The sequence below is a fragment of the Sciurus vulgaris genome (genome assembly GCF_902686455.1).
Source record: "Sciurus vulgaris genome assembly, chromosome: 12".
Lineage (NCBI taxonomy): Eukaryota > Metazoa > Chordata > Mammalia > Rodentia > Sciuridae > Sciurus > Sciurus vulgaris.
Window position 1 is genome coordinate 79,248,495 of NC_136473.1, and position 14,869 is coordinate 79,263,363.

Consider the following 14,869-nt stretch of genomic DNA (forward strand, 5'->3'; position numbering starts at 1 on the left):
GAGGGGGACCTGGGTGGGACTATCTGGAAATGTCTCTGGGACACTAATAAAAGTAGAGTGGAGAGGAGGCACTCTCCTTTCTGGGAGGACTCACTCTCTCCCTTGAGAGTGTCCCTTTTTCCTTGTCCTATTCCTTCAATAAACTCATGCTTGTTAGTCTGAAAAAAAAAAAAAAGAAAAAAGTTACTACTGATTTTAAGTCCAATAACTTCTCCAAATCATACCTCTTATACAAAATTATTTATTTCTCCAATAATGACAACATAGAATGAAAATGAAAAATATTTTAATATACACACATACCAAAAAAAAGTCAAAAACAATAAAATCAAAAAGCATTGAAAGCATTATATAGTGCAAACACCAAAAAGAGAGAGCTATTAACTTAGTGGTGCTTATAAAAACTAGGCAAGAACACATGAAAATGGTTCCCTCAGTCCTTTTTTAGCAAGCTGGTTACCACTCTGGGTTACTTTAAATTGCCTTTTTCGCCTACTTTATGAAACCTCATTTGCTATTCCTACTATGACTACCTGATTAGAAGTATTTGGAAAGCTGCATGTTCCCTGTATACTGGCAGTGCACTTTATGCCACCTACTCAAGTTTATGTAGAATTTTTGCACATCAAGACCAAAGCAAGGCAGTTCTATCAGGATAGCATCTTCCATCCAAATTTACACGATTCTCTTAGGACACTAGGTGACAGAATTCTTCTAATCAAGTCTCATATCAAGGACAGGACAGAAGCCAGAAGTGTGGGTTTTTTGTAAGCAACACAGGCTGTGCTCGGCAGGCATGAAGGAGAACTCTTGCTCAGCTTCCAGGACATGAGGTATTCTGAATATATACCCCAGAGCTTGGTCTAACAAGAATATAATGACTTCTCATACCTTCTTCAAGGCAATAGTAAGTTTTGAAGGTGCTCCCCCACACTTAATCCCCAGAACAAACCATGAGGTAGAAAGGGTAGGTGTGTGTGTGCTCATCTTACAAATAATAAAACTGAAGCTTAAAGAGGTTCAAAACTGAGACTCAAATCAGAGGGATAATCTCTGTAACCAAGAGGCAATGAGTAGTGCATAGCTATGAACTACAGAAAAGTCCTACTCAGAGGCTGATTATGACTCCTGTGCCAAGTGTTGAAGAAACCAAGAGACAATTCATTTCTTATTGGTCTTAAAAGGTGAAAGGCGGGAGGGACCAAAGGAAAAATTTTGATTCTTATTGAAAAATAAGGTAAACTACAGGGGAAAGGAATAATCTTCCTGCATGAAGCAGGGACAATGCCCTAAGAATACGGGAGCTGACTGTCATTACATCACACAAAAGAAAACCTCAACTACCACTGTTACTTAATATTAGTGAAGAGCTCTAGTGTCATGGCTTCCCTCCCTCACTGCTAGAACTCATCATCTCCCCATAATACAAGCATTGCTCAGCAATCTCATCTAAAGACACTGTAGTTATAACCATCCAAGAGCGATGTGAAGGCCTCTGGTATAAATGCAACATCCCCAAAATAGATAACTTTAAGAAGACAGAAGAGCAACAGAAAGGGTGGGAGGAAGTAGAATTGTCTATTAATAAAGTAGTTACTGTTTAAAAAACAAAAATGCCTTTGGATAAAAAAATTAAATGTGTCAATAACTCTTAGGTGTCATAATGATAATGCCAATTTTCAATAAAGCACTTGCCAAATTACAGAAGTGCTCTGAGAAAGGAATTGCCTTGATAACACTATTGGGCCCTCTTAAGGTACCCTTGACCTTCCTACCTGGAGAAATGGGGAGTTCTACCACCTGGGAGTTCTGAATCCAGAGGGCACTTAATGAGGGCATTTACATGAGTGACAACAACCTGCAAGTAAGGCAGCTTCATGGATTTCAGATAGGCTACCAAGAAATATAAACCACCTCTTTCTGCAGATACACCTATTTCTGACGTTTTCAGTCACTCAAAAGGCTATTAGAGATTCAGCAAATCTAAAAGGTAGGGTTACTGTGATAACTTTAACAAAGCCACATTCACCAGGAATAGCATCATTACATGGAATTGCACATTCATTACATCAAAAGAAGTCAAAATAAGCTATGTCATGTTCTCCCACAGGAGGGGAGAATTGGTGTTGTCTATAAAGGAATATAGCAATGATAATAAGGAGAGCTCTGCCATCACAAAGGACATCTCAAAGCAAGGAAAAACTGTCCCTAAACTGGGTCTAGGAAGCTACTTTCACAACTGTCTCAGATACTTGTTTCCAGTTTAGCTTTAGAATTCTCCATATTTCCCCTCCTACACTAAACTGCAGCTCATCTACTCAAAAATCAGAAAATCCAGCAAAATAACCTCACCATTCCCTATGGCAGTGCAAAATTCCAAGCATTTGTAAACACTGTACATTGTACTTTTGGCACAGGGAGACTTTGCAGGTTCCTTTATATTCGAAGTGCAGATTTTAAATGCAGTTAGTTCTTTATCTACAGTCAAAGGCAGCATCAGTCTTGACAGGGTGTGTGTGTGTACATGTACCTATATACTCATGAATGGGAAGAACCATCAAAATGATTCTTTAGGATGTAAGTCAGAACAATTCAGGCACATAGCGGGCTAAATGGAAAACAAAAAATTCACAGTATCTAAAGCCACATACTTTCAGAAATTCACATAACTGTGGGAAGAAAATCCAAACAGGTGGTTAGCAAGTTTCCTCCTTTCTACAGTGAACCAAGAGGTATCAATACAATAGCTTTATAGAACCCAAGAATATTCACCCATTTCTCATTAATGACTTTTCAAAGGAGCCAACATTGCATTGACATACTCAAAAAACTGTTACAAATAATCTTGACCTTTAAAGATAAATTCATCCAAACCAAGTAACATTCTACAAAGCACTACATACATCTAAACATATACAAATTATAAACCCCAATATCATCACAAAAACATGGCAGTGACTCTAATTCTTAAACTATACAAGTCTGTAGTAGTTTGGAGGCTGGTCTGGCTGAACTTGGATCTACCGTTTCAGCCTATGACATGATGTGATGTCCCTAGATGGACTGTGGAGAAATGGAAATACCAGTTTAAAGGTTTAGCCTAAATTTTCAGTCTCATTAAGCACTAAAAAAAAAAGCATACCAACTACTGTTAAGAACAATGTAAGGGGAGTAAGTCACAGAGACAGGAGACTTTCTACAATCTAGAAATTGTTTTTCTAATAATTATCATCTCTGCATTGAACCTTTTGTCCATGATAACGTGATCATAAATATTAACTTAAATGACCACTAAAATAAAAAATCTGATGCTGGGCTGGGGTTGTGGCTCAGTGGTACAGCACTCATCTCACATCTGTGAGGCACTGGGTTTGATCCTCAGCACCACATAAAAATAAAATAAAGGCATTGTGTCCATCTACAACTAAGAAAATTAAAAATAGAAAAAAAAATCTGATGCTGTGATTTCATTACTGTCTTATGGCATTATGCAGAAAATACAGAACTCCAATGACTTCTATCTTAAAAAATCCTTCCTAACATTCGAGATTAGTAACTATGTAATTTAATGTCCAAATGAAGATATATGAAAGTGAAAAGGGAGAGAGGAGACAAACCAGAAGTAGAATGCTGATAAAATAAGGGAAAACTGGTACTGTCTCCAGAAAAGCAGAGCCTATGTCCCCATAATCACAACTAAAAGACGAAGGGTCTATCTTAGAGTTGGTTAACTCTGAAGATTTCACAAACTATGCCTTGCTTCAGAGACAAAAAAGAAAAAAGAACAAAATCATAAATAGATTAAGAAAATGGTTTAAAGTTTTCTGCAGGTAAACAGCAAGTCTGACTCAAACACAGACCCCTAGCACCACAAAACAAAAACATATCTTGGATCTCCTAGGCAATGTACTTAGTGTTGGGGATGGGGGGAACAGTGAAGAAAAAGAAAGAAAACTGAGTAGCCACAAGGTGGTATGCCTTTGGTATGGATGTACCAAAATTAGCATCACAAATATATAAACAAAATGTTCAAGTCTTCCAAGTCTTATTAAAAAATGCAAATTTGTGTAAGGGAATTATAGGGCACAACTGCAGATCTCAAATTCTGATTTATAACTTACAAAAAAGCATTTGGCAAAAATCCAAGAGAACTGAGAGCTATGAAACTATTACAAAGTGAATATGGGGGAGGGACAGAGAAGAAATTTTCTAAAATCTTAGAACACTATGTTCTAACAAAACATTTAATTCAAAGGAATAGCTTTGTTTCCTAGAGGGAAAATTCTCATACTCAAATGCCTAGAGAGAGCCAGACTTGGGCTTCATTTCCCAAGAAAAAGCAATACTGGAGAAAATGGTTCAGAGTCCTGTTACCTTTACTCATTCTCTTAGTGGGAGCAGTTTTCTGATTAGCTAAACCTGACATTTACCAGGTCTTTCTTTTGGAACAAAGTGTTAAAAGTCATTGTTCTCTCTAAAGTCTCATTTTGGCTGCAAATCAAAGTCTCTAAAACCATTTATTAGAAGATATATATTTTAAGATTATTACTGGTCCCAAATTTGACAAGAATCACCCTTTAAAATAGTTAAGGAAAGTTAATACTTTTAAAAGATCTACTAGTCATGAAACTTGGATTCTAAGTAACCCTCTACCACTAGCTTTATCATTTGGCTTCATGTGCAAAGAGAGACTGAATACACGAATGTATTATAGTCTTAAAAATCAAATCACTTTAAGAAAACTTCCATTCCAGAAACTAATAATAATAAAGATATCTTGTTCTGCCTACTTTCTGTTTGGTACCTACAAGAACAGGAAGGAAAAACCCTCCTTCTGGGGCAAGGCTTCCACAAGAGTACTCTGTGGAAAAACTGAATCAGCACCTCCAGGAATGTTTGTTCAAATAGCCCAGACCTCAGATATCAGTCTCCAGGGATTTGGGCAATTTTAATAGCAACCCAGGCGATTTTTTTGGCCAAGTTCATTTTCAAAATGATGTATTCATATCCCTATGGATATGTCAAGATTTTACCATGTATGATGATAAGGAAATTAATTTGAAGATCTTCAATTTCTGCATGTATTATCCTAAAATTGATGTGACCTAAGATGACTCAAGAGAATTAGAGATATTCATTTTTCTTTAATTACTTCCCTTTTAAAACTGCCATACTCCCTAATCCTTTCACTCATGCCAACCTTACTTTAGGTCTTTGCACTCAGGTATGAACAACTACAAAGGTACAAAGAGACCCAAAAAAAGAAGGGGAAGGAAAAAAAGAACCAAACCTGGAGGGCTCCTAAGAGACAATGAATACTAGAAAGCAAAGCAAGGGGAGCTTTGGTTAAAAACTTCTGTGCCTTCTCTTTTTAAAATCTAATCACTGAGAAGGTTGTGCCAGAGATGTATATGTATGTATGTGTGTGTGTGTGTGTGTGTGTGTGTGTGTGTGTGTGTGTGTATACACACAACATTTTCTGACTAAAAGTTTCATCTGATTTGGCTGATCAATTTTAAAATGACAACAGGCTTTGCCAGTTTAAGTGATGGTACTTTTCTATAAATTTAATCAGCTAATCTACACTGCCCCAAAACTTTGATAAAAATATTTTTAAAGCACACATATAATATACATATACTAGCTGGTATATCCTTTTTAAGTACTTAAATTTTAAAAATTGAGATGTCATATTAAAATTGTGCAAAAGGAAATCTTATCTAGGGTGAAAACAATGAAATGGTTGAAGGATTGTCTCGAAAGGAAATATTTTGCAGTTAGAGGAGTATCCTATAACATGTTTAGAGTGATTACTCAAAGGGTATATTTCATTATGTTAACTATATCTAGATTTTTTTTAAATGTGCAAAAATGTATATACTCTCTCAAAATTATTTTAGGGCTATTAGCAAAACATTTGATAACCATTACACCTAGTTTACGTCACGTGCAGTGGCACATGCCTGTAAACCCAACTACTTAGGAGACTGAGGCAGGAGGATCATGAGTTGGAGCACAGCCTGGGCAACACAGTGAGATCCTATCTCTTTTAGAACTAAAAGGGGGTCACTCAACACAGTGAGACCCTGTCTTTTATAAAACCAGTGGCAGAGCGCATGCTTGAAGCTCTGGGTTCAAACCCCAGCACTGCAAAACAAAAAGAGAAAACAAAAAACATTTTCTTTTGACTTCTCTGTATCAGACATCCTGACTACAACACAAAGTGATCCACAGCACTTCCTAATTTGACTAATAAGATTGTTTTCTCAGAGTTAGTCCTACTATTTTTCTAATAACTACCTTGGATTCTGACACCAGAATAACATTACATAATAGAAGGGCAAGGAATAAAATTAAAGAAAGGGTTAATCTTCAAATAATTTGCTAAGTGAATGAATGAATTAATGTTTATGTTTATGCTGGTAATTGTTCCCTCCCAGATCTTCATCTTTGGAGGGAGAATCATTTTCATGTTAATGAAGTCCCAAACTGATCATCTAGATCTAAAATACTCAGTCTTAAGTTCAATACAAGTTTCAAAGCAAAACCAATCCAGAACACAGATGTTTAGGCGCATAAACGAACACATGGGCTACACTTAGTAGAGATGGTCAATACTGACATTTTGATGTGTGACCTGGTACCCCTAATATTTCTCTGCTATTGATTCAGCTATGCTATAAAAACCTTAATAACCAACTGAATCTCTTTCTTGCAAATAGGACATGAAGCCCCAGCCTTCTTCAATCTTCTGGCGCAGTGAAAACAAGTTGTAAGATGGCTTGTCCTTCCATGAATAATGTTTCCATCTCGTGGTCTTTTCTCACACAAGCTACATGGCTTCAAGATATTCTGGCAATCTTCCATATTTTCTACATCTGTTCTCTGCTCAGAAAGGTTATCTGATTGTTCTCCCATGCTTGAGATGGTCTCTTGGCTTTCAGAACTGTGAGCCAAATCCAAGAATTCCACTGAATTGCAGGGATTAAAAAGTTTAGAATTTCCTTCCTTTACAGACACATCTTTAGGTCTAACAACTGGAGCTGAAACAGTTCTTCGACAATCAGGTACATCAATTCCTTCATTTTCCTTCTTTTCAGGCATGGCAGTGATATCAGATGTGGAGAGAGAATGTGTTAATTTAGAACAATCTGAATACCAATCCTTCCTCAAGGCCCAGCAACGAAAACAGTACCTCTTGCTTGGAGAATTAAATTTCTTGCACTCAGTACACTGCCATTCATCCTACAAAGACAAATGCAGCCAATTAATACTCAATCAGTGGCAAGTATGACACCAAGAAAAAGGGAAGGCAGGCTGAATTCTCAACATCTCACTAAGTTAGTGACAGAAAGTCAAAACACACCAGGGGTCCAGTCTAGAATTTGAATAAATTCTACAGCCATATGGATCAAAGTCTTTGGAAGTTTTTATACTGATGATACCCAAAACTGCCATTTTCAAGTCGAAATTTGATATAGCTACTTTAAGAAAGTTAAATTAGGGCTGGAATTGTGGCGCAGTGGTTGAGCACTTGCCCAGCACACGGGAGGCACTGGGTTCAATCCTTAGCACCATATAAAAAACAAATGAATAAAATATAGGTATTGAAAAAAACAAAGTTAAATTATCTGGGTGCCGTGGTTCACACCTGAAATCCCTGTGACTCAGGAGGCTGAGACAGAAGGATCATAAGTTCAAAGCCAGCCTGAGCAATTTAGCAAGACCCTGTTTCAAAATAAAAAGGGCTGCTCAGAAGTACAGCACTCCTGGGTTCAATTCTTAGTACCATCAAAAAAAGGGAGGGGGGATAAATTAATTATTTTGGCTTTCCATCCAGTTTGGATAAAATTTACATTATTTGCTTTTCCTTGTCTTTTTTTAGGTCACTTTCCTATGCACAATTCACTTCTTTATCCAATAAGAAGCTAAGAAATAAAAACAACAACAACAACAAAAAAACGAACAAGTCTTTCTTTCCTACTAATTAACAAATATAGAACTTGACAAAGAGAAAGCTACAAGTAAAATGAGATTCGAAAACTTCTCAATTTTACTCATGTTCTCTCACTGCTCTCAGAAACACAGGTAGCTAATTGTATGCCTAAATCATACCCTCTGAAAAATGAAGGTTCTTGTCCTTGAATGTCAAGCAATTTTCCTCCTATACACATTAGGAGACACGAGAGCCCAATGAATTTTAAATGCCTTGCTTAATTCCAAGGTAGCTACCTGGAACAAGTCATGAGTAGTTAATGTAGATAATTGCCTGGCTTTGACAGGATCAATGATTTGACACTGGCAGACTTGATTTCTTTCATGACAAAGGCCAAGCACTTCAAGTTGAGAAGTCATAACTCAATTGTCCAGAATGAGCAGCAGGGACACATCCATCTGTTAAACTGGGTTATTCTCCAGAGAGCCACAAAACACCCTCACCAGTTTAAGATCTTCCAATATCATCTGAAATGCTATATAAATACTCAAAGGAATTTCATAAAGATTTGGATTCATAACTAATGATATGCCACAGTTTAACTGGCATTACTTATTCTTCTTTAATAGTAATTAAAATAATAGGGCTTAATAAATTCAATGGCATCCTTGATTTGATGAAATATAGTCTATTTGTTTAATAGGTTTTCTGAGCCCAGCAGTCACTGAAGTCTGATTAAGACGAAAACATTTATCTCTGCTATTTATATTATGGTCAAGAACACTTAAAAAAAAAAAAAAAGAACACTTACTAGGGCTGGGGATATAGCTCAGTTGGTAGAATGCTTGCCTTGTAAGCACAAGCCCCTGGGTTCAATCCCCAGCATCACAAAAAAAAAAAAAAAAAAAAAAAAAAAACTTACTAGACCAGTATGTTATACTTTATCATTTAGTTATTCAGATAACTTCAAAGAACTACCATAATGATCAACAGCAGTGTAAAGGGAGTAGTGGGAGGATCGACACCAGGGACAACCTACAGAAGTTTCTGTCTCCAAGCTGTAAAATGTAAAATCCCATACTTAATCATCCCTCATTTCCTTTCTCCCAAAGTGAGTTAGCTACAGGAGGCATTACAAGGAAAATGGGGAAATAACATAAAAAAGAGAAAAGAAATGTGTATATAAGGGGTTAATTTGTAAATTGGTAACAAACCCATACCTATTATCTAAGAGATTAATACCAACCTTCTTTAATAACCCTCAATATTAATCTATGTGGAAACTAAACTCTTTTCCATTTACTTCTTTTTAAGAAAACAATGACAAAAAATTATTTTGTACTCTTCAAAGAAATTTAAATAGCCTACAGGTCTGTAAGTGAAATTACAGAAAGATGATAATTAGTGGGAAAAAGTAACACAGGAGTACTTTAATTAACTATATCTCCACCATGCCATGTCCCAAGAGTTTTGAAGGCAGAAACACAGAGGAATTTAGGTCATCCTTTCCAGACTAGGGAGAGATTTGATCCTTTTCCCTTCTCAAATTCAAATAAACCTCGAACAAGACGTAAAGAGCCAGGTGCAGTGGCACACACCTCTAATTCCAAGGACTTAGGAAGCAAAGGCAGGAGAATTCCAAATTCAAGACTAGCCAGGGCAAGTAAGTGAGACCTACCTCAAAATAAAAAGTTGGGGATGTAGCTCAGCAGTAAAGCACCCCTGGATTCAATCCCTGGTACCACAGGGCGGGGGGGGGGGGGGGGGGGGGAAGACAGTGAAAAATCCAGTATCTCTTAGCAACAAGGAAATGTGGCTAGAAAAAGGGCAGAAAAAAGGTGTTCTTCAACACATGTGTACTACTGGGATTACATCATCTAAAGATGTGGCCAGTGCAAAACAGCTTTTACTGGACATTCATACCTCAGAGGTAACTTCTATATCAGTATCATCACTTAAGGACTTAGAGTCCTCAAGGTCATCATTTTTCCCCACTTCAATCATCTGTGAAGGCAAAGACATCTCATTAATAAGGTTTACCTGTTATAGATGAGGCTATTACCTGAAAGCAAAAGACAAAATTGCTTCAATTTAAAACTCACACTCTGCTTCCATCACTAGCACTTAAAAAGGAGATAGCTTAAATATAAGGTCAAAAACATGGTTCAGCACACACCCAGCTGACATTTAGTAGCACAAATGATTGAAAAGGCCCCCAGAAGGGTTGCCAAATATCTTCTACATTCAGAAGGGAGGTGTCCAAATGTACAACTACAGAAAATAAATAACACCAGCGTAGAAAAGTTACAATTACCAAACACAGAAATTGATCTTGGGAATCTAGGTATACATAAAGAATGAAAAATGAAGCCATTAAAAATTTATTTTTCACATTTAAGAATAAAATTAAGCTGAGCTTGGTGGCACATGCCTAATCCCAGCAACAAGGGAGGCCGAGGCAGGAAGATCACAATTTCAAGCCAGCCTCAGCAACTTAGGAACACCCCATCTCTCAGTAAATAGACAGACAGACAGGAAGGAAGGAAGGACTGGGAATGTAGCTCAGTGATAAAGCAGCCTCAGTTCAATTCCCAGTACCAAAAGCAAACAAAACAAATGGTAAAAAAGAGTAAAACTAGTTATGTGATATTCTGGTTGCCTTACCAAAAAACCTGCCCATAGACCAGGAGACAAAAGAAATGTGTGGGGAATATCTTCTAAATTTTAAAATGTGGAATTTAAAATTCTAAACTTAAAACCCTAGCTTTGTGGTCCAATAAATAAAACAAAAATAATAAGGAAAACATCTATGAACCTCTATATAACAACTTTCTCACAAAAGTTCAAGTATTTTAAGCCCAACTCTCTATGTAAAAGTTTCCAAATGTCATTGTGTTTTCATGCTAGCCATGGCATTCCTTTTAATATTGTCTAGAACTAGTCTAGGAGAAACCCAAGCACCTATCTATAGCTAACAACCAAAGTCTGATGAAAATCCCATAAATGAATGAGACAGAATTTACGCCTGGGTTCTGCCCCACCTCCCCCATATTTAACGGATGTTTACTAAAAATCTTCCATGGGCTGGACACTAGATCTGCTGTCCAATTTCTTGTGAGACTTAATAAGCATGCTGCCAGTGTCACCTCATTTTGGTGTGTTCACACCACCTATATGCCCCTCTTTTCTCTTATGAAAATTTCTCTATCTCACCATTTAGTTATAAAATGTTCATGAAAGCTATGAATATTTCTAAGATATTTCCAGTATTTTTCTCCTATAGGAGAAAATGCTGAGACAATTTAGAAGTTTGTTTTGTTAGCAAAGCAGCATTTCTTTTTCTTTGTGCATTATAGTTATATGTAATAGTTGGGCTCATTTTGATAAAACCATACATGGGATTTAATTTACTTCATTTTTGTTCCCAGTGGTGCCCCCTCTCCCCCAACAACTTTCCCTCTCTTCTCCCTCTCCCTATTCTTCCTCTACTCTACTGGTCTTCCTTTCATTCATTTATTTTTTTATTGATACTTTATAGATACACATAAAGGTAGGCAAAGCAGGATTTCTAGAAGAAAAAACTTCACAATGATAAACTAGATTAGCAGTAGAGAAAAGAGTAGCTTATTGCTTCTAATGGAGTAGGAGCTTCACCATGAAACCTTATCCCAGACTTCAGGATTAACTTATTAGGAATCTTAGAATTCGATATGGGGACACATCAAAAACTAAAAAGGGGGGAACTGTGTGAGGAATTTGTTGTACAAAGAGATAAGAGACCTGAAGAGCTCATGCGATGAACACATAAAAACAATCAACATTAAATTTTTCCAGAACGTACCTTTTTGTCACTCACTTTCCCTACTTCTTCACTTGCTTGTTCAGTATCAGCAGCTTCAACTTTTATTCCAACACCTAACTGCTCTGATACTGACTCATTTAAAAACCACAAATCATCTGTAGTATCTGAAACAATGGCAGTACCTATATCCTAATAGAGAAAAACAAACATGAACTTCTATTATCAGTACTTATCAGAAATGTTGAACAGAAATGAACCAAAAACTTAATATCTTCACATTACATCTCCAGAGAACATCTTGCCTTTCCTCAACAGAAGTGTATGTCTTCAACACATATTTACTTGGCACCTACTGTGAATAAACAAATTGATGTGGCAAGGAATTCTCTATTTTAATAGGACATCAGGTATAATATTCAACAAATAGTATCGAAGAGCTTAAGAGGTAAGGACCCAAAGTTACTTAACTAAATAGAATTCATTCTTGACATCTGTTTCCACAAGTGGCCCTCTGAGATTTGAGAAATCATTCCATTATTTCTGACATATTCTTTCCTTTAATGGAAAATGACTGCTTCCTGAAGAAATATTAATGGTAACCCTAACCTATTATTTTGCCCCTGCTATATGTCCATTCATTTATTCAAAAACTACTCAATAAATTCCTATTACATGCCAGACACTATTCCGAGTACAAAGTGAAGGAACAGAATGTAAGCCCTGGCCTTACATTTCAGTGAGAACAAACAGACAATAAATAAATAAATATATAATAGAGTATAATATATTTTTACAAAGTAAAAAGTACAATAGAGAATATAAACTAAGGTAAAGAATCAGAGAGGCTGAGGAGATTATTTTAATTAGGGGTGGATTTTACAGGGCCACTACTTAAAACTTCACAATTACAAAACAGAAAGTACATGTATCCTATTGGAAGTGTGCAACATGACATCCTTGGTGGCCAGGGATAACTATAAGGAAATTCCATTTGTGGCAAGTCCTATATCATGAGAAGGAAATGGAAGGATTTGGGGGAAGGCTGTCTCAGAAAGAGAAAAAAACAAATTTATGTTGCCTGAGGGAGAAAGGAATTTTGGGCTACAGGGTCAGAAAGAAGCCTGGTATATCTGGAATATACACAGTGAACAAGGAAGAATGACAGATGAGGCAGGCCGGACAGCTCAGTTATGGCTATGGAAAGGATTGTAGATTTTATTCTACTTGGTTCCTGAAGCCACTGAAGAATTATAAATGCAATAGTGATGTAACCTATCCTTTAAAACATTTACTGTGAGTTAGGTGCAGTGGTTCACACCTGTAATCCCAGCGACTTGGGAAGCTGAAACAGGGGGATCAGAAGTTCAAGGCCAGCCTCTGCAACTTAGCAAGATCCTGTCTCAACATAAAATAAAAAGGACTGGGGATGTAGTTCAGTGGTAAAGTACTCCCTGGGTTCAATCACTGGTACAGTCAATGACAAAAATTTATTCTTCAAAAAATTTTAACTCTCAAATGAACAAGAATAAAAACATTTGTGGTATGAGGTGGCTATAATACCTGCATGAAGAAGAAAGGGGGCTTGAACTATGTTATGACAATGGGGTAGTAAAAAGTGGTTAGTGAGATTTTGGATATGTTTTGGATAAAGAGCTAATACCATGAATGTGGTCTATGACAGAAAGAAATCAGTATGTCCTGTGTCTGGCAGGAATAATTGTGTAGATAGTTGAATTATGAAAAAGGGAAGGCTCAGGAAAGTTTGGTAAAACTAAGAAATTAAGAGTTCATGCTAAGTATCAGATCTAAAAGTAGAGATGTTAAGTAGGGAGTGCAATATGAAATTAGAGCATTTAGTGGAGAGGTCAGGGCTAGAGATATAAATGTGGGTATCATATACATATAGATGGTATTTAAAGTCAAAGGAATGAAAAAGAATTCTTAGAGAATGCAAAGTGTGGTAAAGAGTAACCAAAAATATTACTCTTTCAAAAAAAAAAAAAAAAGTTCCCTTTCAAACATGAAATTTACCTGATTTGTCTGTAAATCAGTTGAGCCATTACTTCTAGGTGTATAGTTGTTTCTCAAGTTTCCTAAAAACCACCAAGGCAGGCCAGCTACATCCCACTCCTCAAACCCAAGGTCCAACCTAGATGTCTCATCTTGGCTTAAATTTATTAAGTCTTCATCTATAGAAATTAAATAAAAAGAATAATAACTATGTAGACAACACTTAAGAACCCATAGTCTCCTTAGAATACTAAAAAAAATCTTTATAAGATTGGTAAAGAGAATTTCCTATTCTTAATAAGAACCAGAAATTAATTATTTGTCTTAGTGGCAGAACCCAAATTGCTTTCTGTTTAAAGTTTTATTGGTAATTAATGATAATAGAGGATCATTTATCAAGGAATCTAAATCAAAGGATTTCTAACTGATCACTTATTGGCATTTTAAACATTCATACCACTGTAATAACTAAACAATGACTTGTTCTAGTCCATGGTGCCTGGTAATGGCCCAACCTACAGGACTGCAAATGGTTGACAGCACAGTGGCCTATCCCATGAGATCAAAGCAAAGTATACAGAACAAAATGGGCAATCACAGGGTAGTGAAAGCAGTCATACCAGAATCACATACTCTGAGACAACTCTCAATAATTCATATGATTTGGTAGATAACAACAGTTATAAATGCTGAACTCTAGTTGTCCAAATATACACATACATATGTCCTTTTTGGATTGGTGGGCTTTTATTAGAATTAAGCAATCAGAAATATCACAAATATTAAGGCCTATTTATTTCACATAAAAGATCTTGTGTTGTATATGTGAACCACACTCAAGGTTAATTACTAATGTTAACTTTGCTGTTATGACATGAAATCCTTTCTTTCCCATCCTCCAGAATTTTGTTGTATTTCACTCTATGCCTGCTTTCTCACTCTTTTCTACCTCTACCCAATGCACTAGGCCTGCCGATGGCAATCATAGGTACTTAAATGTGCTGAGCTCTGTAGTTGAAAGAATTTTCTGCAAAAATTGGTCTCTGCCAGAACATAAGGTTACCTTTATGTATTTACAAATTAAGTCAACCCTGCTTACTATAGGCATATCTGTGACCAAG

The 14,869-nt window shown here is 36.4% G+C and overlaps 1 protein-coding gene and 1 long non-coding RNA gene across 14 annotated transcripts in view; both read right to left on the reverse strand.

Annotated features, from left to right (window-relative positions):
- Nucleotides 1-269: 269 nt before the first annotated feature.
- On the reverse strand, nucleotides 270-6,210 carry LOC306642017. The gene is made up of 2 exons (XR_013758348.1): nucleotides 1,856-6,210; nucleotides 270-1,767 (listed from the first exon to the last, which is right to left on the reverse strand). It is a non-coding gene; the product is annotated as an uncharacterized lncRNA (long non-coding RNA).
- Nucleotides 6,211-6,587: 377 nt separating this feature from the next.
- MDM4 (MDM4 regulator of p53) overlaps nucleotides 6,588-14,869 on the reverse strand; it is a 32,665-nt gene continuing 24,383 nt past the window's right edge. For 4 of the 13 annotated variants that reach the window (XM_079107360.1, XM_079107354.1, XM_079107359.1 and 1 more), the window contains 4 exons: nucleotides 13,770-13,927; nucleotides 11,778-11,927; nucleotides 9,860-9,940; nucleotides 6,588-7,245 (listed from right to left, as the gene is read on the reverse strand). In XM_079107360.1, the coding sequence (XP_078963486.1) occupies nucleotides 6,673-7,245; nucleotides 9,860-9,940; nucleotides 11,778-11,927; nucleotides 13,770-13,927 (962 nt within the window). In that variant the 3' untranslated portion in view covers nucleotides 6,588-6,672. Of the gene's footprint in view, nucleotides 7,246-9,859; nucleotides 9,941-11,295; nucleotides 12,091-13,769; nucleotides 13,928-14,869 lie in introns of those variants that run through there. The other 9 variants (XM_079107356.1, XM_079107357.1, XM_079107361.1 and 6 more) reach the window with 9 other exon arrangements.